Source organism: Chroicocephalus ridibundus, unplaced genomic scaffold (assembly GCF_963924245.1).
Source record: "Chroicocephalus ridibundus unplaced genomic scaffold, bChrRid1.1 SCAFFOLD_94, whole genome shotgun sequence".
NCBI lineage: Eukaryota > Metazoa > Chordata > Aves > Charadriiformes > Laridae > Chroicocephalus > Chroicocephalus ridibundus.
Window position 1 is genome coordinate 424,014 of NW_026961295.1, and position 21,597 is coordinate 445,610.

The 21,597-nt window shown below is 56.8% G+C and overlaps 2 protein-coding genes across 2 annotated transcripts in view; one reads left to right on the plus strand and one right to left on the minus strand.

Annotated features, from left to right (window-relative positions):
* The window catches only part of LOC134509181 (deleted in malignant brain tumors 1 protein-like), a 263,003-nt gene extending 247,692 nt beyond the window's left edge, over window positions 1-15,311 (plus strand). The window contains exons 9-11 of the mRNA XM_063321665.1: window positions 13,330-13,633; window positions 13,991-14,319; window positions 15,303-15,311. Of these exons, the coding sequence (XP_063177735.1) occupies window positions 13,330-13,633; window positions 13,991-14,319; window positions 15,303-15,311 (642 nt within the window). The remainder of the gene's footprint in view (window positions 1-13,329; window positions 13,634-13,990; window positions 14,320-15,302) is intronic.
* Window positions 15,312-20,497: 5,186 nt separating this feature from the next.
* On the minus strand, window positions 20,498-21,370 carry LOC134509188 (olfactory receptor 14A16-like; the record flags this gene model as incomplete). Its single annotated transcript, XM_063321671.1, has 1 exon — window positions 20,498-21,370. A coding segment is annotated over exon 1 (873 nt), but the record flags the coding sequence as incomplete, so codon positions are not given.
* Window positions 21,371-21,597: the final 227 nt, after the last annotated feature.

Consider the following 21,597-nt stretch of genomic DNA (forward strand, 5'->3'; position numbering starts at 1 on the left):
GAAGGTCCAGTTTAATAGACTTAAGCGGACACCATTTAATTCTGCCGTCTTTTCTGACCGCAGCATACCCTCGGCCTGTCAGGACTAATTTCCACCCTTGTTCCCAGTCTCCCAGCTCATTTCTAACTATGACCGACGGGCCTTCTTCTAATGCTCGAGTGGCCCAATGTTTTTGGGCGGGACTGTTCATCTCCTCTCCTCTGGGGAACTGGTTTAGTGCCAATAACGCAGTCGCTAGCAAGCGCGCCTGGTCTCCTGAGGGAACAGTGTTGGTAAAACCTTCTGTTTTTGCTAGTACCTCCAATTTAGATTTCAGAGTTTGGTTCGCTCGTTCTACTATGGCTTGTCCTGTGCTATTATACGGGATGCCACGTAATAGAGTAATACCCCATTTCAGAGCGAATGCTTGGACTGACTTAGATACAAAGTTCGGACCATTGTCTGTTTTGATTTGATTAGGGACGCCGAGCCATGCCATGGCTGTCAGCCAATGTTGGATAGTTGCTTTGGAGTCGGTCTTAAGGTGTTGTGTAGCTACGATCACCCCGCTATATGTGTCTACGGTTACCGCTAGCCACGCTCGAGGTTTCAGCAACTGACAGAGCGTAAAATCCGTCTGCCACAACTCGGAGGCTTTGAGACCTCTGGGGTTAACTCCACTGGACCACAGTGGTACTTTTTGGCAGTGGGGACACGTAGCTACTATGTGTTTCGCGTCAGTGGCTGAAATCCCACATCTCTTTGCTAGCGCTTTAGCTCCAATGTGGAGAGATTCGTGTAGTTGGCGGGCATCTCTTAGTGTCCATAATCCTTTAGCAGCGGCATCGGCTTTGTCGTTACCGGTTTGGAAAAACCCTTTAACTGGGGTGTGGCTGTTGACGTGGATGACCGATATGGTACCTTTTCGGGAAAAAAGCGCCTCTTCTAGCATTAGAGCTACTGTAGATGTTGACACACCGGGCCCTGACATGGCTAAGCAAAGCTTGGCCACGAACATTGAATCAGTTACTATATTGAGATGTTCCGTTGGAAACAGTCCGCACGCTAGTACTACGGCCGCCGCTTCCAGCTGTTGGACTGAAAGCGCACAATCGGTCATTTTAATGCAGTGCCATTCTCCTCCCGATTGCCATACTGCTGCCGCGGTTGAGGTCGCTGAGGATGCGTCTGTGAAGACCGTTGGTCCCGACTGGGGCCGGTCCATGATCTTCTGTGGAAGGTCGATATCGACAATTGCCAGCAATTGAGTCCAAGGGGGCCTTGTGGCATACTGGACTTCCCCACCAAATCCGATGAGGGCTATAGCTAGATACTCTGACATTGCCACTGATTGCGTTGGGAGCCATTTGCGGAAGGGTAGGTATATTCTGGCAGGTTCAATGCCTAGATGTCTTAGGGCGAGTTTTCTGCCTTTCATGATGAGGTTACCAAGGCACTCGACTCCTGGGGAGAATGCACGTGACGGTTTTCCCAGGACTACCCATTGTATCGGTTGAGCTTTTTCAGGGGGGCCCTGGGCCAGTGCCCCTACTCCCCCCCCTTTCGTGAAATGCACGTACAGATCGAGTGGTACAGCCGGGTTCCATCTGGCGAGTGAGCTTGACGACACCTGACGCTCGATAAAGTCAAGAGAAGTCAGTGCTTCCGGCGTTAGAGTTTTTGGTTCCCACGGGTGCTGTCCTTTTAAAAGATCGTATAGGGGGGCCATGGTTTCTGGAGGGATCAGGACGATATTGCGGAGCCATTGCAAGGACCCTACTAGCTGTTGTATGTCATGAAGCGTTTTGATGTTTCGACGGATTTTCATTTGGGGGGGGGTCACGTAGGAGCTTGTGATCCCCACTCCCAAAAAGCTAACACATGGTCCTTTTTTAATTTTTGCGCTCGCGATCTCAAACCCGCTTGTTTTGAGAGTCTCTGAAACCGTTAGCACCAGCTGGTCCACCTGGCTCCCTGATGGCGCGGCGATCAAAATATCATCCATATATTGAATGATAGTCGCAGTCGGGTCGCTGCGTCGGACCGGTGCCAACGCCTGATCCACTGTGATTTGACAGATAGTAGGTGAGTTAATCATTCCTTGTGGCAGCACTTTCCACTGGAAGCGTAGGTTGGGGCGTTGGCTATTTGGAAACACGACGGAAAAGGCAAACCGTTCCTTATCCTCCTCATGCAGAGGTATTGAAAAGAAACAGTCTTTAATATCGAGGACAGCGCAAGGTTGCCCCTCCGGTATCATAGAGTTCATGGGCAACAGCGTTTGGACAGGACCCATTGGTTGGATTCTTTTGTTTACTTCACGTAGGTCATGGAGGAGGCGAAACCCCTCACCGTTCCGCTTGGGTATTACAAAAACTGGGGTGTTCCATGGGCTAGTAGAAGGCTCTATGTGACCTCGTTGTAGCTCGCGATCGACTAGCTCGAGAAGAGCATCCATTCGAGGCTTCGACAGGGGCCACCGCTCGACCCACACTGGATCAGACGATTTCCACGTCAGTCTGATCGGTGGAAATGGGTGTACGGCAGTGGCCCTTAAGGTAAATTTGTCACCCTGGCATTTAATAGGGCTAGGGCGTCCCTTCCCAATAGTGGTGGGACTCCTGGCATGACATATGGGAAAAGGTTGATGGTTTTCTCCGGTCCCTTTTCAGTGTGAAGCGTAATTGCTATTAATTGGGCGCTCTTCTGAGCTTGGGTTAATCCCCCAACTCCGCCCACCATGGGGGCGTCTTCCAATTTCCAACCTGGGGGCCAGCTCGACTCGGGAAGAACTGTAACATCTGCTCCGGTGTCAATCAAAAAGGGGACCTTAATGGTGGTGCCATTGGGGATATTATAGAGAGAACAGATCCCCCACACCACCGGTGGGTTGTCACACTTTATTGCCAGGGCCACCCCAAGGTCTCGCCCCCAAGGGGTGGTCCTTGCTGTCCCTGAGATAAGGGCTGACTCAGTTGGACTATCGGTTGGGCCATGAAGCTGGTCGCTTCTCGAGGGGGCAACGGGTTCGAAAGCGCCTCGCCCCACCCAAGGTTGGTATGACTGGGCCGCGGGAGCTGTGTGGGAGAAGGCTGTGTGCGGCCCAGATGCCCTCTCCCCATCCCGTTTCCCTGAATTTTAGTTCTACATTCCTTAGCGAAATGCCCTTTCTTTCCACAAGACCAACACGGCCCTCTAGATCGGTTCTGGTGTGGGGGGAACGCTGTTGGCGGGTCCCCCAACCGAGGGCAGTTTGCCACAACGTGGCCCGCTTGGCCACATTTAAAACATGCCATCAGATCAGTTATTGCGGTGCGAACAGCCACTTGAATCGGGGCTAAATGCTCTTCATTCACGACATGCCTAATCATGTCTGCGATAGTTGACCCCGGTGGTAGAGATCGTAAAATGTCTTTGGTTTTCAAATTACACTGCTGACGTAAGCAGTCTGCAACGACCGGGCCTTTCGCTTCCGCGGGCAGGGTCGAGGAGTCGACCGCTGCCTGAAGGCGGTCTACGAATTGCGTAAAGCTCTCACTTTCATTTTGTTTTATTGTGGACCATGGCGATGGCTTGGCGACAATTCTAGAGGCTACACGAATAGCTTCTCTGGCTGCACGAGTGGTTGCCGTAACTTCATGGGCCCGCATGCCTTGAGCTTGCGCCTGGGGGGTAACCATTGTAGGGTCTGTACCCATTAGCCGCTGCAGGCTGGAGCCGTGTAGCGGGTGGTCCGCTCCGGTTATTTGGGCTAGTTGCTTCGTACAGTTGTCCTCCCATTCTTGTTTAAAAACAATCATCCCTGCTCCGTCAAAGATCAATCTACAAGCTTGTTTTATATCGAACGGGAGCATGTCGTCCCCCCCGAAAACTCCGTCTATGAGGGTGGAAACCATGGCAGAATTAAGCCCTTTGTCTGCGATTGCTTTAACAATCGCTTGTATATCCTTAGGATTTATTGGCGAGTGGACGCTTTGTCCCCCGTCCGCCACCCGGACCGGGAACGCTAGCGTGGCCGATGGGGCCCAATCGGCGCATGCGATCTTTATTTTTCTCCAATCCGTGAGGGGAATTTTTCCCCTTCGCGTTTTCTCTTTATTGTGAATTGGGATATTGTGGCTTTTGACTCTGTCTACCCCTATTTCCTCCTCCTCTGAACTTGAATCGATTGCGCGCCACTCGTTCCAGGTAGTGTCTGACCCGGAGTCAGAACTCGACTGACTGCTCACTTCCGGGTTCCAGTGCTTTTCAGTTGGGCTCTGGCCCCGCCCATTTACCTTGCGGGCGGGCCATTCCCTCCCCCTTAGCTCACCTCGCCTTCTGCCCAGGGGGGTGTTTGCTCTGTGAGGGCATTTGTGCAGATGACGGCTCTGATTGGCTTTCCGCCCCCCGCTCGCGCTCCCCTCCTCCCCCCGATCGCCCCTGCCGCTTGCCTCTTTCTCATTCTCCCCCTTCCTTTGTCCGTGAGCACCTGTAGGTTTTAGCGCTTCCTCCCTGTTCCCGCCGGGGGCATCTTCGCCCCGCCTTTCCCTTCTCCGGTCGGGGCCGTCTTGGGGCGCACAGGGGGGTGGTCTCGCCCAGGGGTCCTCAGACTCTGATTTCCCTGCGGCACCCCTGGCCTCCTCGGCTAATTCGCCCCAGAAGGGCTTTGTTTGATTTTGTCCCTCCGCGAGCGGGACGGGGTTCGGGGATTGGGGGGGCGTACCGCCCTCCCGCGAGTCCGTGGGCTCAGCAGGATTACCGTCGCCCTGGGGGCACGGAGTCTGTGTGGCTGCCCCGACTCCCAATTTCGGGGTAACCATCAAACAGTCCCTTGCCGCCCTCCAGGTGTCCTGCTCCTGTATGGCCTTCTGCAAAGCCTGTACGACTTTTCCCCATGACTTAAGATTTTTCCCACAACCAGAAGACATCGTCTCCTCAGCTAACGCTTTAGTACATTTATCCCACACTTCTGGGTGGAGAATATCCACCGGCTGGTCAATGACCCCAATCTGTAAAAGCCTCGCAACTGCAAGGGTAAAATCTTTGAGCTTACAATCAATCCCCCACTGTTTATATACTTGGGATACGACCTTCACAAGGGCTTCCATCCTCCTTGTTGGTCCTGGTCTGGGAGCGTCCTCCCCTGACCTCCCCCGCCGGGCTGGTCCAGCCGCTCCGGCCGCCGTTCACCCGAATCCAGGTGACGATTCCCGGGTTTCGGCACCACTTGTTGCCTGGGGTAGGCGTGGCGACCTGGTTCAGGAACGGCACGGCGACCAATCACAGGCCGCTCGGTCCATCGACTCGCTGACACCAATGTGGTGGACGGCAAATGGCGTTTATTAGCACGTGGCACAGCCTTATATAGCTCGAGTTTACAACGTCACTTCCGTCTGCTTACATCATCAACTAACCGCCATTGGGGGAGGGGCTCTGTCTTTCCGTACAGCGCGATATCTTCCGGCCGCCAGACCCTAACTACCTACACAACATAAACAAGCACACGCACACACAAATGTGTGTCTCCAGTATGGAAACACAAAACCCCTGAGGCTGGCAGGCAGCCAGCTTCCACCTCCTCTGTGCTTCCTCTTCAGGCTTGGGTTTTGTCAGGAGCTTCTTTCTCATCCACGCCTTCCTTTCTGAATGTCAAGGCGGGCCATTGTGGAGCGTGAAGAGGAGATCCTCAAACAGCCCTCTGCACCCTGCTTCTCTGCCGCGATTGAGAGACGGGACGCTGCTTGATGCAAGCAAAATGTCCGTTTATTAGACGCGTCGGAAAGCCTTTTATACAGCTACTTAACAGTTACACAAATTACACAAATTCTATCATTTCTAATTGGCTTAGCTCTAAATGTTTCATTACAATAATCCCTCCTACTTGCGGTTTCGCTACATGCTAGAAGCTACGGTTTTGCTATGTGCTAGAAGCTACAGTGATAACTTGTTGCCTACTCCCTACTTCTTCAAGGTTATTTATCTCGGACCTGCAAGGCCAGCTGTTCCCTGACTCCTCAGAGTTATTTGTCCCAGATCTGCAAGGTTGGCATGCCCTCGAGTTTCTTGCATACTTGTACTTTTCCGCTAGCTGCCCCGACATCTCCCCCTTTTTTGTTTCTTTAAAGGCAGAACTGAGGCGCGGGTTTAAAGGTCATCATACTCAGTGAGCTGGACAGAACTAACACTAGCGTAAATCTTTGGAATATCGCCGTTTTGAATAAACCATGTATGTCGAACAACTTTAGTCACCATAGACCTGACACAGGAAAGAACGCAGCTTAGAATCAAAAGGCCTACCAATATAATAACTAATATGAGCACAGCAGATTGTACCAGGCTCCTAAGCCAGCCCTTTAGCCCAAACCAATCACCCAAAGCACCCAATCCGAAGAAGTCCGTATCAGATTGCACCTTTTGTGAATGCGTGAGGAGTTGTGTAATTTGCTTATGTATCGAAGAAGAGTGGTCCTCTAAGTCCATGCAGCACATTCCGTCAAAGTCCTCACAGCCATGTCCGTGGGCCAGTAGCAAGTCTCTGCTCTATTGTCCATAAAAGCACTGCATCAGTCCTCCGAATGTTCTTCGGTATGCTGTTCAGGGGAATGATCTAGCTGTGGATTGGTGTTGTGGCCATCCGATTGTGGTAGGGGTTCACGGAAAGGTCGCACGCTCTTCGCTGGGATCCACCTGGGGCCTCGTTCTGTGGAAACACAAGCATAGCCTCTGCCCCATGTGACAAGGGGGTACGGCCCCAAGACCTTACCTGTCTCAGGGTCGCGGATCAGGAATGGAGCTTTTACGCTGGCTTCGAAAGAAGTGTTTGTGTTAAAGTGGCGAACAATCGGAGGGTTGTTATCTATTAAAGAACAATCTAAAAAGTTAAAAACATACAAGGCTTTCTGTAGACGTTCTTCAGGGGTGGCTGTCCCTACTCCCCCTTTCTGTTGCTGTAACAAGTGCTTTAAAGACTGATGAGAGCGTTCATCAGGGAGGCGAAAAACAGGACCCAGAGGGAAAGGGGAAGGGCAGGGAGGAACAGGGAGGCAGAAGAGGGCTGACAGGAGCCCAAGGGCCCAGGACTCACCGCAGCTCCCGGCTCTGCAGATCTGTCCTGTCGGCCTGTGCCAGCCTCCCCTCAGCCCACACAAGATGGCCGCCGGGAGCCCCGTGCCGGGTCCACAACTCCCAGCGTGCCCCGGGGCGCCCCCTCCTGCCCTCTGACCCCGCGGGAACCATGGCCGCCTCCCCGGGGCTGCCCTCGCCCAGGGCCAGGCCCTGGAGCACGGCTGGGGCCGGGAGGAGGAGGTCAGGGAGGGAGAGAAGGTTGGGAGAGGGCGGCGGGGTGGGGGGAGAGGGGCAGGAAGGGCCAGAGGGCCGGGGAGAGCAGGGGGGAGCTGGTCAGGGAGCTGCGGGAGGAGAAGTGCTGGTGAGGAGCGGGAAGAGATGGAGGGCAAGAGATGCTGGTTAAGCTGGCAGAGCAGCGCGGAGAGCCGCCTGACAGCAAAGGTGCCCGGTGGCCGCAGAGGAGCCCAGGGGAGCTGATTCTTTTGGAGGCCACCAGGGCAGCCTTCCTCCGCCCCTGGTTTTGGTGAGCGATGGAGCAGTGCAGAGCCGTCCCTCAGGCATGCAGGCCTCAGGAGGGCTTCCCAGTGCCCCAGTGAGAGATCCTGCTCCCAGGAAGCGCCTCCCATGGAGCAAAGGCCATATCCAGCCACCCGGCGCTGGGTACGGCTGCCCCAAGGGGTGTCTCAAGGAGGACGGGGCCGTCCGTCTGATGGCTCTGACACACAAATGGTGAGCTGAAGCCCCGTGGCCGTGGCTGGCTGGGTCAAAGTCTCCGAGTTTAGTGACATTTGGTGAACTCCTGCACTAAGTATCGCATGACTTGAAACATCCCTGAAAAAATGGTGGAGGTTTGTCTGCGTGTTCTGCATGCTTCTGGATGCTAGACTGTGGCTAGGAGGGAATGTGCTTAGTTATCTCTCAAAGGGAGACAAAAGAAGTGCCTAAGTAAGGGTCAGCGTAACTCTTCAGAGCTTTGGCTGTTTAAATGTTGACCTGAACTTCTACAGAAACGGTAAAACGCTTGCGCTTTTCTTCTCTTCTAGTTCCTGCGTGGGTACAGGGAAGAAGGCAGCAGACATACACATTAGCTAAACCCCCTTCTTATTGCCAGCCGTAAAGGCGCCTCTCGGCTGGGAGCCCAAGAAGGACCCCGTGATACAATTCTTGCTCCTTTATGTGCCACCCTAAGGCGATTCACATATGCATTGTCACAGTCTAGGAAACTGAGGAGAAATAACTGGACTCCAGACGATCCAACGTGAATCAACAGAAGCCGTTTATTAAGCACAGATCATCATCTTTTATACCCTGCGTTGTAGCCGTACACACAACTCGCTTATTTCTGATTAGCTAGTTACACTGTCCACGCGCGGTGCATGCAGTTCATTCACACATCAGATTGGTTACAAGAATTCGCATAGTAAATTGTTTAGTCATTAGCACAACATGTTTCCTGCCTTCTCAGTTCCCGTTTTTCCCATGTACTAATTCCATCTTCTACCACCTGTTTTGCCCTTAATCTAATCTCTCACAGTAGGGAGGCTGGCTCACATGACCGTTTTCTCTCAGATCCCGTCCCTCCCCAGTGCGGTCCCGCGTCTTCTCCCTGGACCCCGACCTGCGCCCGAACCCCAAACCCATCCTGGTCACCATCACGGTGCGGGGCCCTGTGGGGCTGGGGCAGGTCTATGGGGTGACCCTAGGGGTGAATGTCACTCTTGTGATTTCACCGCTGCTTGTGTAGCTTTTGGGCAAGGAGCAGGCATATGGCTTGTGTGGCCGCTTCTGATGCCGTTAAAATAATATTTGGTTCCCACCCCAACATGGCTTTTTGGAATAACCGTCATCATCAGAAGCCTGTACGCGACACGCACACACGTGTGTGACAGTGGGACTCCTGAGCACGCAGCAGCAGCAGCAGGAGGGTGTGAGGTCATGGTCACTGTAACCCCTGAGCACACGGTGGTGGCAGCAGGAGGGACGTGAGGTCACTGTCGGTACCACTCATGAGCACACGGCAGCAGAAGTAGGAGAGTGTGAGGTCACCGTCAGTATAACCCATGAACACACACAGCTTTGGCAGTAGGAAGGATGTGAGGTCACGTCACCGATGTCACCCCGTGCCCATGGGGCTCGGTGCAGAGCGGCCATGTGCATGACAGGGGCATGACGGGGGCTGGGAGCTGCCTGTCCCCGTGTCTGCGAGGCCGAAGGAGCAGCCCCTGCGGCCCTGGCTGGAGCAGTCGGGGTGGGGGTGGCTCGGGGGCACCCCAGGGATGTGCCTGGGCACGGTGCCAGGAGGAAACCACAGACTTCCTGCCCGGGCGCTGCGGGGGCAGCGGGGGGAGCGCGTCGAGGCCACGTGGGCTGTGGTTTGTGCACCTGCAGGCTCCAGCTCCCGCTCCGCCCGTGGGGAATAACGGCCCCTGGGTGACACACTGAGAGTCAGGGACACGTCTGAGCCTCTGGGCTTCCCGTCTGCTGCCAGGGCAGGGACATGATCCAGCTGCGGCTCCTGCGAGGGACTCACTGTGGGGCCCTGCAGGGAGGGACGGACAAGCCAACACTCCTGGGATGGAGCCCTTGCCCTGGATGAAGACCTCTCCCAGCTGCTGCTCCCAGCACAGTGAGGTCCGTAGCAGGGGCAGGGGCTGTTTCCTCCCCATCCTGACACAGACCCTGGTGCAGTCCCCGCTTCATGGTCACCGCAGCTTGGGGGCAGCTGGACACTTGCCTCATGGCTTCTTGGATGAGCCCAGCGCAGGAGATGCTCAGTGCTTCCAGGCCCACAGCAGGGTGCAAGGGGTGACTAACCAAGTTGCCCTGCACACCCAGCTTGTCCCATGATGATCTGCCACCACAGCGACCATGACACCGGCAGCGGGACATATATGTCCCTCATATATGGTCATGAACGGCGCTGGAGAAGTTCATTGGCGGGCTGGGCTGTGTCGGAGCGGAGATAGCTCCCGATAACGTCTAAAAAGGTGCTGCTGCTTCGATTGGCTCCTTACGCAGCTGGGTCGGCATCTTCAGAGATATATCACCCTCCCATCATCGACGTCCCCCTGAGTCCCCAGGGGCTGTGACAGGGAGTGGGGAAGAGCAGGGCTGTGCCAGCAGGGCAGGAGGCTCAGGATGGGAATGGAGGGACTCCTGTCCCCTCGGGTGCTGTGGCTGCTCCTCTGGGTGCAGCTCTGCAGAGGTAAGTGCCGGGTCCCTTTTCCCACAGCCCAGGGCCATCGGGTGTACCAGTGGGGTCATCAAGAGCCCTTTGGGAAGAGGGTTTCTTTCCAAGTGCCACTGAGATGAGGGTCAGAAGGAGCTCAAGTCCATGGACCCTGTGCCTTTGCCTGTGTCCATGTGGGTGGGAGAGGGTGTCTCCATGATGCTGTTAAGGGGTGCTGGGCTGGGGAGGAGCAGGTGCCCTGTGCACGGCCTGGCGATACAGGTTTTGGGTGGGCATGGGCAGGGGCCCTTTGAGGTGGGAGGAGGTGCTGAGGGCTGTGGGACAGAAAATGGCCGGGCGGGTCTGGAGTTAGCACCCCCAGCCTGCACAGCCCATGGGGAGTGGGGGGACGCCCACACATCCCCAGGGAGAGCCTGGAGGGGAGAGGGCTCCCATCCTCGTGCCTGTGACAGGCAGGGAGGACCCCAGAGCTGCACTTTGGGACTCGGCGCTCTCCTGACCAGTCCCATCTTGGTGGTTGAAGGGGCTGCGGAGGTGAGACTGGAGGATGGCAGCGGACGCTGTGCTGGGAGAGTGGAGGTAAAACACCAGGACCGTGTGTGATGACTCCTGGGACACGAATGATGCTGCAGTGGTTTGTAAGCAGCTGGGCTGTGGGTCCGCTGTCAAAGCTCCTGCTGAAGCACACTTTGGGCCAGGATCTGTCCCCATTTGGATGGATGATGTTGAGTGTCACGGCACAGAGTCGGCCCTGTCTGACTGTAGACACAATGGATGGGGTCAAAGCAACTGTGATCATGGTGAGGATGCTGGGGTGACATGCTCAGGTAAGGAGCCAATCTCTTCCCCACCTTTGGGACTGGGACAGGAGAAGGGACCTGGCTGTGCCCTCAGGGAGCAATGAACGGCTGCCAGGGCAGGGTCCGGTGTTGCTGGTCACACTGCCAAGCTGGGACTCTCATTGCTGGTGTCCCTGGTCCCTGAGGAAAGACCAGTGGGGTTCCACCCACCGCCGGGCCCCAAGATGGTTCATCCCACCGTCGGTTGGTGCCTGGGGCTGGGAGATGAATCCCCCTCAATGCCCCGCATTTTTTGTTGATTCTCATATTTCTTCTCCAATTCAGCCAGCACCTGTCTGGCATTGCTGAGGGCCAGGTTCCCCTGTGCCAGAGGCACCGAGAGCTGCTCACGCGGCCACCCACAGCCCCAGAGAAGGGTGCAGAGTGGCCAGTGGCTTTTGGGTTGTGCCTTCTGGCAGACACAAGTCCCTCAACCAAAGCAAAGGGGCCGTTCAAAGGGAAAAAGCCCTGTCCTTGGGCAGAGGAGCAGGATGTGCCTGGTATATCTGTGCCATCAGCACCCATTGGGAGCTGCTGGGAGGGTCGTGGGGCTCTTTGCCTGTGGCCACCTTGCAGGGCAGGTGGGACATGGGTATGTAACTGCCAGAGGGCTGTGGGAACTCACAGGGTTCTTTGGTTACTCCAGGATTTGTCCAGCTGGTTGGAGGGGACAACCCCTGCTCAGGACGAGTGGAGATCCATGACGGGAGCCAGTGGAAAACTGTCTGTGACTCCGACTTTGGTCCCAAAGCTGCCGACGTGGTCTGCAGAGAGTTGCAGTGTGGCACAGCCCTGTCTGGTCCCGGGGCAGCTCACTTTGGAGAAGGGGCTGGTCCCACGTGGGACAGAGAGCTGCAGTGTGTGGGGAATGAATCCCTTCTCAGCTCCTGCCCCACGGGGTCCCCCAGGGACCGGCCCTGCCCCCACGCGAATGCTGCCGGTGTCACCTGCACACGTAAGGACTCAGGGCAGGGTGTTACCACCGGGGGTGTGCCGATGATGGGGGAGCAGGGACGGGACTGTGCTGTGCTGGGTGTGAGGACAGAAGGGGTGATCACAGAACCATAGGATGGTTTGGGTTGGAAGGGACCTTTCAATGTCATCTAGTCCAACTTGCCTGCAACCAGCAGGGACCTCTTCAACTAGATCAGGTTGCTCAGAGCCCCGTTAGACCTGACCTTGAATGTTTGTCTGCAGCCCTAAAAGGGTGCAGAAGGAGGAGAAAGGCAGGGTGTCCGTTTGCCCTCTACTCCACCACCCAAGGCAGCAAAAGCACAAGTCTGCCCTGTCTCATCCTTCTCTGTCCCGAGTTCACAGGGTTCAGGCTGGTGAACGGCAGCACGGCGTGTGAGGGGAGGGTGGAGGTCCATGTGCAGGGGACCTGGGGCACCCTCTGTGCCTCCCGCTGGGACCTCCTGGACACCCACGTTCTCTGCCGTCACCTCAACTGCGGGTTTGCTGAGTCCATTCCTAAAGGAGGGCATTTTGGGAGAGGAACCGGCCCTGTCTGGAGAGACTCCTTCCACTGTGACGGGACTGAAGCCCACCTGGGAGAGTGCCCAGTGACTGCCCTGGGGGCCTCGCCGTGCTCCCATGAGAACAACGCTGCTGTCATTTGCTCAGGTGAGTGCAGGAAAACACTCGGTTACTCTGTTTTCCTCTTAAATGCTCCCAAAGCAGGGGACCCTGTGGCAGTGCAAGGCTCTGGCTCAGAAGGTCCCCACAGAGGGCTGGCAGCAGGCAGGTGAGCTCCAAGGCCCTCCTGCAAGGGTGCCACAGCCTGGAGACATGCTGCAGGCTGCCGGGCTCCCCGATGCCGCCAAGGGCTGGGGCATGGCTGCTCTCCCCAGGCCCAGCTCGCTTCGCATCCCTGCGGCTGGTGGGTGGAGGAAGCCCGTGCGACGGGCGAGTGGAGATCTTCCAGCACGGGAGGTGGGGCAGAGTCCTGGATGAGCAGTGGGACGTGCAGGAGGCCAGCGTGGTGTGCCGGCAGCTGCAGTGCGGAGAGGCAGAGGCAGCCTACAACCCCCCGAAGGCTCAGAGAGGGACGGGTCCCGTGGGGCTGCGCGGGGTGCGGTGTGCAGGGCACGAGGCCAACCTGACCCTCTGCAACACCTCCCTGCCTGAGAGTGCGCTGGAAGCAGGGATTGCCGAGGACGTGGGGGTCGTTTGCCGGGGTGAGTGGCGCTGCATGGCCCCCCCAGGCTCTGGGCTGGGTGGGCAGCCGGCCCTTGACGGCAGCCGGGGTTTCCTCCTGCTACAGGGAGCCGTCAGGTGCGGCTGGTGAATGGGCGTGGGCGCTGCGCTGGGAGAGTGGAGAGCTACTACCAGGGCAGCTGGGGGAGCGTCTGCGATGACGGCTGGGACCTGTCTGATGCTGCCGTCGTTTGCCGCCAGCTGGGCTGCGGAGGGGCGCTGGAGGCGGTTGGCTCCGCTCGCTTCGGGGAAGGCTCCGCTCAGATCTGGCTGGAGAGCGTGAACTGCTCCGGGGCCGAAGCTGCTCTCTGGGACTGCCCGGCAGGGTCCTGGGGGCAGCATGGCTGCGGGCACAAAGAGGACGCAGGAGTCGTCTGCTCAGGTGTGTGCCGGGAGCTGTGGTGGGAGCCCAGCGCCCAGGCAGGCTGGGACGAGGGGAGAGCCGGACACGGCCGAGGCTGTTCCTGGCCAGCTCTGAGCCCCTGACAAAGGCCATTGTGGGGACACCCATGCACAGGTGCCCTCAGTCCCACCGGGGGTCCCTGGGGCGCTCCGCTGTCCCTGACGGGCAGCAGGGAGGGCAGGGGTGTCTGTCCATCAGGGACATTTCTCTGTCCGTGGGTGCAAGGGGGACTTGCTGGACGTGCCTTTGCCTGTCTGAGGGCCTGGCGGGTGCAGGGGTGTCCCTGCTCCCCCAGCCCCAGCCCAGCCTGTTCCCCCTCGCTGCCTTTCCTCCCAGAGTTCATGGCCCTGAGGCTGGAGAACGGCACCAACTGCTCCGGGCGCCTGCAGGTTTTCTACAATGGGACGTGGGGGAGCGTTTGCTCCAACTCCATGACTCCTGAAACTGTGTCGCTGGCATGCAAGGAGCTGGGCTGCGGGGACAGAGGGTCCCTGGAAACACAACGGCCCCACGGCAGGCTGTCTGGCACGGCCTGGCTGGATCGTGTGGAGTGTGGGGAGAGAAACAGCTCCTTCTGGCAGTGTCCCTCCGCTCCCTGGCACCCGCAGTCATGCGACGACCTGCGAGATGAGACCCACATCACCTGCAAGGGTAATTCTGAGCTAGCCGGGCACCAGCATCCCCTGCGATCCTGCTCCTGGCTGGGCATGGACAAATTCCTGGGCCTGCAGGGGCCTTTCATTTCCAAGCCAGACGCTTCTGCTGCTGGTACCAAAAATGGGACTTCCTCTCCTGGAGCCCCACACATTCACCAGCGGTTGCCAGCCGGGCTCCCAGCTTCGCCTGGTTGAGGCAGAGGTTTCTCGAGGCAAGGTCCCAGAAGGGAACAGCCAGGGCTCTGAGGAGTGTCCCTTCCATGGACACCCTCCTGCTGCTCTGTGACCCAGGGTCCCTTTGGGGCCGAGCAGTCAGGGTCCCCCACATTGCCGAGTGTGTGTCCCCTGAAGGACCGGGGTTCAACTGCTGCCATGGGTGGGTGGCACGAGCTGAGCTGAGCCCCGCTCTCTGCTGCACGCCCCCCCTGCAGCAGCCCCTTCACCACAGCGTTTCCCTCTGCAGGGAGTCAGCCAGAAACGCCCCCGGCCCCAATGGCCGCGTGCCCCAGCACCCCGAGCTGCACAGGCAGCTGCTCCTCTGCATGCCCCTCTCGCCTGGCAGGGCTCTGCCTGCTGTCCCGCGGCCCTGGGAGCTCTCTGCCTTCTCCAGACAGGGAGAAGATTCGTGCCGTGGGAGGGGAGAAGGGGTGCTCTGGCCGAGTGGAGGTGTGGCACCGCGGCTCCTGGGGGACGGTGTGTGGCAACTCTTGGGACATGCGGGATGCCGAGGTGGCATGCAGGCAGCTGGGCTGTGGCCCTGCGGTGTCTGCCCTGGCCGAGGCTGCATTTGGGGAGGGGAGCGGCCCCATCTGGCTGGAGCAGGTGGAGTGCCGGGGGACAGAGCCATCTCTGCAGGACTGCTGGGCCCGGCCTGGGGACAGCGGTGCCTGCCGCCATAAGGAGGACGCGGCCGTGAACTGCTCAGGTGAGCGGCAGGGCTGGGACACCTCACAGGGAGCCCTTTTCCCCATTGGCTGCCATCACGGCTCCAGAGCTCCTGAGCGCAAGGCCATCCCTGCAGAGCAGGAGAGCCTTTTGCCGAGTGGGCAAAAGGAGGGTGGCTGGAGGAAACCAGACCCCAAAGACATGGTGGTGGGGAGGGGGCACGTCTCGGGTGGGTGTGTGGTGCAGGGCAGTGAGCTGAGCTCAGGTCCAGCACAGCTGCCCGCCTCTCTCCTGAGAGGGGGCTCCAAAGAGGCAGCGCACACAGCCCTCCTCACCCCACAGCCAGACCCTGGCTGGGCAGGGCAGGCCCACAGTGCCTGCAGAGGGCCAGAGGCTCCAGCTCCAGCCTTTCCATCATTTATCAACAATCTTGGTCAACAGGGGAGGTACCAGATGACTGGAGGGTGGCTAATGTGACGCCCATCTACAAGAAGGGTCAGAAGGAGTGTTGTGCGAAAAGGGGCCAAGCGGTTTTGGCAGAAGATAAACCCCCTTGCGTTCTAATACTCCTCACCGAGGTGGGAGGCCAGGTGCGGCTAGGTTTAAGTTCTGAGTGATGCCCAATTCAGCACTATCAGCCCAATCGCTTTTAATATATATTAAACTATTACGATTTGGATACACTAATAGTGGACTGCACCTTCAGTCTAGTCGTGCTCCTGAACTAGCACGGCCTCTCTCAAGTTTTGGTCGCGTTCAGTGAGAAAGCGAAACGACTAGCTACTTAAATAGTGCAGTTTATTTAAACAACAGATATACAGGTTCTTTAGGATTGCCAGTGATAAATACACTGTCTGCAAAGCACGTGCAAATAAAGATATTGTTAAGTATACAAAGGTGCGACAAAATTATAAATGATACAGCCTGGCTATAAATGTAGGGTAGAGATTCTCTAGAGAAATTTCTAAGTCCCAAGAAAGCACTCGGTGTAATCGCAGTCTTACCCAAAGGCGTCCCTATGGGGGGAAGGAAAGGCTCAGCCCGTCGACTGATCCCGGAAATCAGCGGTGGAATTCTTCGCGATGGTGTCTTCCCTGACATCCCCTCTCTTTTGGGCTATTTTTATACTATTTTTTTATCTTCAAAGTGGAGTTTGAGTGACTTTAGTCATACGTACTTTTATTATGATTAATGTATTCAAGGAGGAGTGTTCACACCTCGGGGGTGGATAGCCTCCGGGATGGAGGTGTGTTTTGGTACATTGTGGTGAGCAAAGTTCGCACAAAGGACAGCATTTCATCAACATTTGATGAAATGTTGGCTTGGGTAGTGCGTAGGCCGCTTATCTGTTCTGTAGTAGCATCTCGTCCCCATATCTGCTATTCGTCACAAGGAAAGGCCACAGAACAAGCGTGTTCCGTTCCATCCCTCATGTAGTTTCACAAACAACATGAGACAGGGAATCACAGATGTGGCATTCTTCGTGTGCTAGCTGCGGCTGTATTCTACCTCAGAAGCCTCTTGATTTTATGACTTTCCTTAATGTGTGAACAATGCTGTATTTTTGTATTCTTGGCCAATTTAGTAATTATTCCAGAAGGAGGATCCGGGGAACTACAGGCCTGTCAGCCTGACCTCGGTACCAGGAAAGATCATGGAGAGGATCACCCTGAGTGAGCTCTCATGGCAAGCGCAGGGCAGCCAAGGGATCAGGGCCAGCCAGCAGGGGTTTAGGAAGGGGAGGTCCTGCTTAACCAACCTGATCTCTCTCTATGACCATGTCACCCGCCTTCTGGATGCGGGGAAGGCTGTGGACGTTGTCTATCTGGACTTTGGCAAGGCCTTTGACACCGTCCCCCACAGCCTTCTCCTGGAGAAGCTGGTGAATCCTGGCATAGACAAGTGTACTCTTCGCTGGGTAAAAACCTGGCTGGATGGCCGTGCCCAGAGAGTTGTGATTAATGGGGTGAAATCCTCTTGGTGGCCGGTCACCAGTGGTGTCCCTCGGGGCTCAGTTTTGGGGCCAGTTTTGTTTAATATCTTTATCAATGATGTGGATGAGGGGATTGAGCGCACCCTCAGTAAGTTTGCAGATGACACCAAACTGGGTGGGAGTGTGGATCTGCTGGAGGGTAGGAAGGCTCTCCAGAGGGCCCTGGACAGGCTGGATCGATGGGCCAAGGCCAACTGTGTGAGGTTTAATAAGGCCAAGTGCTGGGTCCTGCATTTCGGTCACAACAACCCCAAGCAACGCTACAGGCTTGGGGAAGAGTGGCTGGAAAGCTGCCCGTCAGAAAAGGACCTGGGGGTGCTGGTGGACGGCCAGCTTCACATGAGCCAGCAGTGTGCCCAGGTGGCCAAGAAGGCCAACAGCATTCTGGCTTGTATCAGGAATAGCGTGGCCAGCAGGAGCAGGGAAGTGATGGTGCCTCTGTACTTGGCACTGGTGAGGCCTCACCTCGAGTGCTGTGTTCAGTTCTGGGCCCCTCTGTACAAGAGGGACATTGAGGTGCTGGAGCGTGTCCAGAGGAGAGCGACCAGGCTGGTGAGGGGTCTGGAGACCAGGGCATATGAGGAGAGGCTGAGGGAGCTGGGCATGTTTAGCTTGGAGAAGAGGAGGCTGAGGGGAGACCTCATTGCCCTCTACAACTCCCTGAAAGGAGGGTGTAGAGAAGTCGGTGTTGGCCTCTTCTCCCAGGTGAATAATGACAGGACCAGAGGAAATGGTCTGAAGCTGCGGCAGGGGAGGTTTAGGTTAGATATTAGGAAGAATGACTTTACTGACAGAGTGGTCAGGCACTGGAACAGCCTGCCCAGGGAGGGGGTTGAGTCACCATCCCCAGAGGTATTTAAGGAACGTCTAGAAATTCTGCTCAGGACAGCGTGTGACTAAACAATACCGATGGCCATGCACTCCGGTGGGTAATCCTCAGCGTGGCTTTGTCAGCTGTCCTGGGCACATCAGAGGTCTCACTGCAACACCCCCCCGGGGGAAGGATGCTGCCATTCAGGCCGCAGCTCCAGGGAGTGCCTCTCCCTGAGACTATGGGTCCAGTGGCCTCTGCTCTGGGAACTGAAGACAAGGTGCAGGAGGCGCCTGAGGAGGGGAACAGACTCTGCACCATTGAGCATGACAAAGAGGAGAGGAACTGGGTCGTTCAGAGACCCCGCAGAGGACACATCCCGATCCTGTGGAGCAGGGAAGGAGGCCCAGCTGGAGACCACCCCAAAGCAGCCCTGAGTGGAGAGTCCTGCCCAGGGGGAGGCTGGGGACTTGTGGGGCTGGAGGAAGGCTCCTTCTAAGGCGCAGATGTGCAGGTCCAGGGCAGGGACAGTGCTCTGGCAAGAGGTGAAGGAGCAAGCAGGGCTGGGGCAGGCTGGAAGGCGGCAGACGGGCTCTGCAAAAAGCAGAGGGAGAAGAATCACTGCTGAAGCCCAGGGCTGAACCAGGCACCTTTAGATCTTCAGTCTAACGCTCTCCCAGCTGAGCTCCTTCATCCCTGCCCCAGCAGCCCTTGTCCCTGGGCCACCCCTGCCGGGCCCCAGGCTGACACAGACGAGGAGTTCTCCTCAGGGAGGTTCCCAGGGAAAAGCTGTGCCCAGCCGCAGACAGAGGGGACCGGGTCCCTCCCTGCCTCCAAGCCCAGGTGGGCTCCAGCTTTGGTGGAGGCCACGTTACGCTGGGCGTGCCAAGATGTGTGTGGGCCTCGTACAAAGGGGACAGTAGTGAAGGTAAGTGGGCAGGCCAGGCATGTGCAGCTGCAAAGGCTGAGGGCCAAAGAAGCATAGGACCGATGGAAGACCTTATCGCCTGGAAAGCCTCCTCCCACACATTTTTTCCCTTGCTGAACTTTGCTGCTTCGTTCCCAATTCCTCTCCCTCCTTCCCCCTGAGCAGTGCAGGGCGATGGGGAATGGGGGTCCTGGTCCGTCCATAACAATTCCTCTCTGCTGCTCCTTCCTTCTACCACTTTTCCCATGGGGTCCCTCTTACAGGCTACAGTCTTTCGAGATAAACCTGCTACAGCATGGGCTCTCCTCAAGCTGAAATTCTTTCAGGAAATATCCAACCTCTCCAGTGTTGGGTCCTCCACCAAGTGCAGGGATTACCTCCTCTGCTGTGTTCCTCTCCTTAGGCTGCAGGGAAATACCTGCTCTACTGTGGTATTCTCCACAGGCTGCAGGAGACCATCTGCTCTGGCACCTGGAGCACCTCCTCTCCCTCCTTCTTCACTCACCCTGGTGTTTTCAGGGCTGTTTCTCACACTGCTTTTTCCCTCACTCCTCTCCCACTCGAGCCCTTGTGTCCTCTCTTAAATACACTCTCACAGAGGTTCAACCACCCTCGTTGATGGGCTCAGTTTTGGCCAGCGGTGGGTTTCTTTTGGAGCCGTCTGGAACCAGCTCTGTCTGGCATGGAAGCAGCCCCTGGTCTCTTCTCACAGAGGACCATCCCTTCAGCCCCACCACTACCAAACCCTGGAGATGGACACCAATTCCACAAGCCCTGGCTCTGCACCACAAACACTCTGGTGTGAGTCCTCACCCCGCATGGGCACACGGTACAAGCTGCACTCCGAGGATTTTTCCTCCTGGGCACTTTCCAGCCCAGCCCAGCTCCCTCCAAGCTCTGCCACCTCCCCTGCCCTCTCTCCATCCCAGCCCAGTCTGCGCTGGCCCAACAGCAGAGCCTGCCCCAGGGTGCTGCAGAGCTCTGGGCACTCGCTCCACAGCCACAGCCCCTCTGAAGGGCACCGCAGCTGCTGGGGGGCAGAGGAGGGTCAGCCCCAGAGATGGGGGGCATGTGGGCACAAGGCAAAGGCAGTCAGTGGGCCCCTGTGTCCTCCTCCCCAGGATATTCTGAGGGGTCTGCAGCCCCTCACTACCATTCCCTCTCCCCAGCCCAGTACAAGAGCCCTGGCCCTGGGGACCCTCAGGCAGCTCCTGCCGCCCCAGTGACAGAGTGGCACTGGGACAGCCTGCCCCAGGCTGCTGCAGCCACAAAGGTCTTCTCATCTCCCGTTTATTCAGCCCTGCTGCTGATGGGTCTCAGAAAAAGTGTTAGCTGGTTCATTTTTTGTTTATTTAAACACACACTGACTGAAACACGCTTACTGACTCTTCATTTACATAAATTTTTTTTGTCACAGATGAGAAGTGAAAAGTCAAGGAGGAGAGGAGGAATAGTGAATGCTTGTCACACCAGATGCTGTGAATCCTTTGCAGAGGAAGGTACACAGTCTATGGCTGATGAAAAAATGTCCAATCAGTTTCCTCAGGGCATCCTTGAGCTCCTGGTTCCTCATGCTGTAGATGAGGGGGTTCACTGCTGGAGGCACCACCGAGTACAGAAATGACAGCACTAGATTCAGGAATGAAGAGGAGACGGAGGGCGGCTTCAGGTTGGAAAACACCCCAGTGGTGATAAAGAGGGAAACCACGGCCAGGTGAGGGAGGCACGTGGAAAAGGCTTTCTGTCTTCCCTGCTGTGAGGGGATCCTCGTCACAGCCCTGCAGATCTGCACATAGGACACCGCAATGAAAACAAAACATCCCAAAAAGCCAAAAGCACTAACCACCAGAAGGCCAGCTTCCCTGAGGTAGTCTGATTGTGAGCAGGAGAGCTTGAGGATCTGGGGAGTTTCACAGAAGAACTGGTCTAGGCCATTGCCTTGGCAGAGAGGTATTGAAAATGTATTAGCTGTGTGCAGCACAGCATAGAGAAAGCCACTGCCCCAGGCAGCTGCTGCCATGTGGACACAAGCTCTGCTGCCCAGGAGGGACCCATAGCGCAGGGGTTTGCAGATGGCCACGTAGCGGTCATAGGCCATGACTGTCAGAAGATAAAACTCTGCTGACATCAAGGTGAGAAACAGAAAGAGCTGTGCAACACATCCAGTGTAAGAGATGGCCCTGGTGTCCCAGAGGGAGTTGGCCATGGCCTTGGGCAGAGTGGTGGAGATGGCACCCAGGTCGAGGAGGGCGAGGTTGAGGAGGAAGAAGTACATGGGGGTGTGGAGGCGGTGGTCACAGGCTACGGCAGTGATGATGAGGCCATTGCCCAGGAGGGCAGCCAGGTAGATGCCCAGGAAGAGCCAGAAGTGCAAGAGCTGCAGCTCCCGCGTGTCTGCGAATGCCAGCAGGAGGAAGTGGGTGATGGAGCTGCCTTTGGACATCGGATCCCTTTGTTCCTGAGGTACTGCCAAAGGAGGAAAGCACACTCACAAGTCAGGACAGCTCTGAGCAAATCTCTTCCCATTGCCTGCCCTTCCAAACTCAAGCCCCGAAAACACACTTTGCCTGTGTCCTTTTTTGCGGGAGCTTTCTGCATTGCCCTTGTTGGAGCTCTCATTGTTGCTGGCCAAGTGTGCCGTGAGGAGCAGAGCTCTGCTTGTGGGCTCCC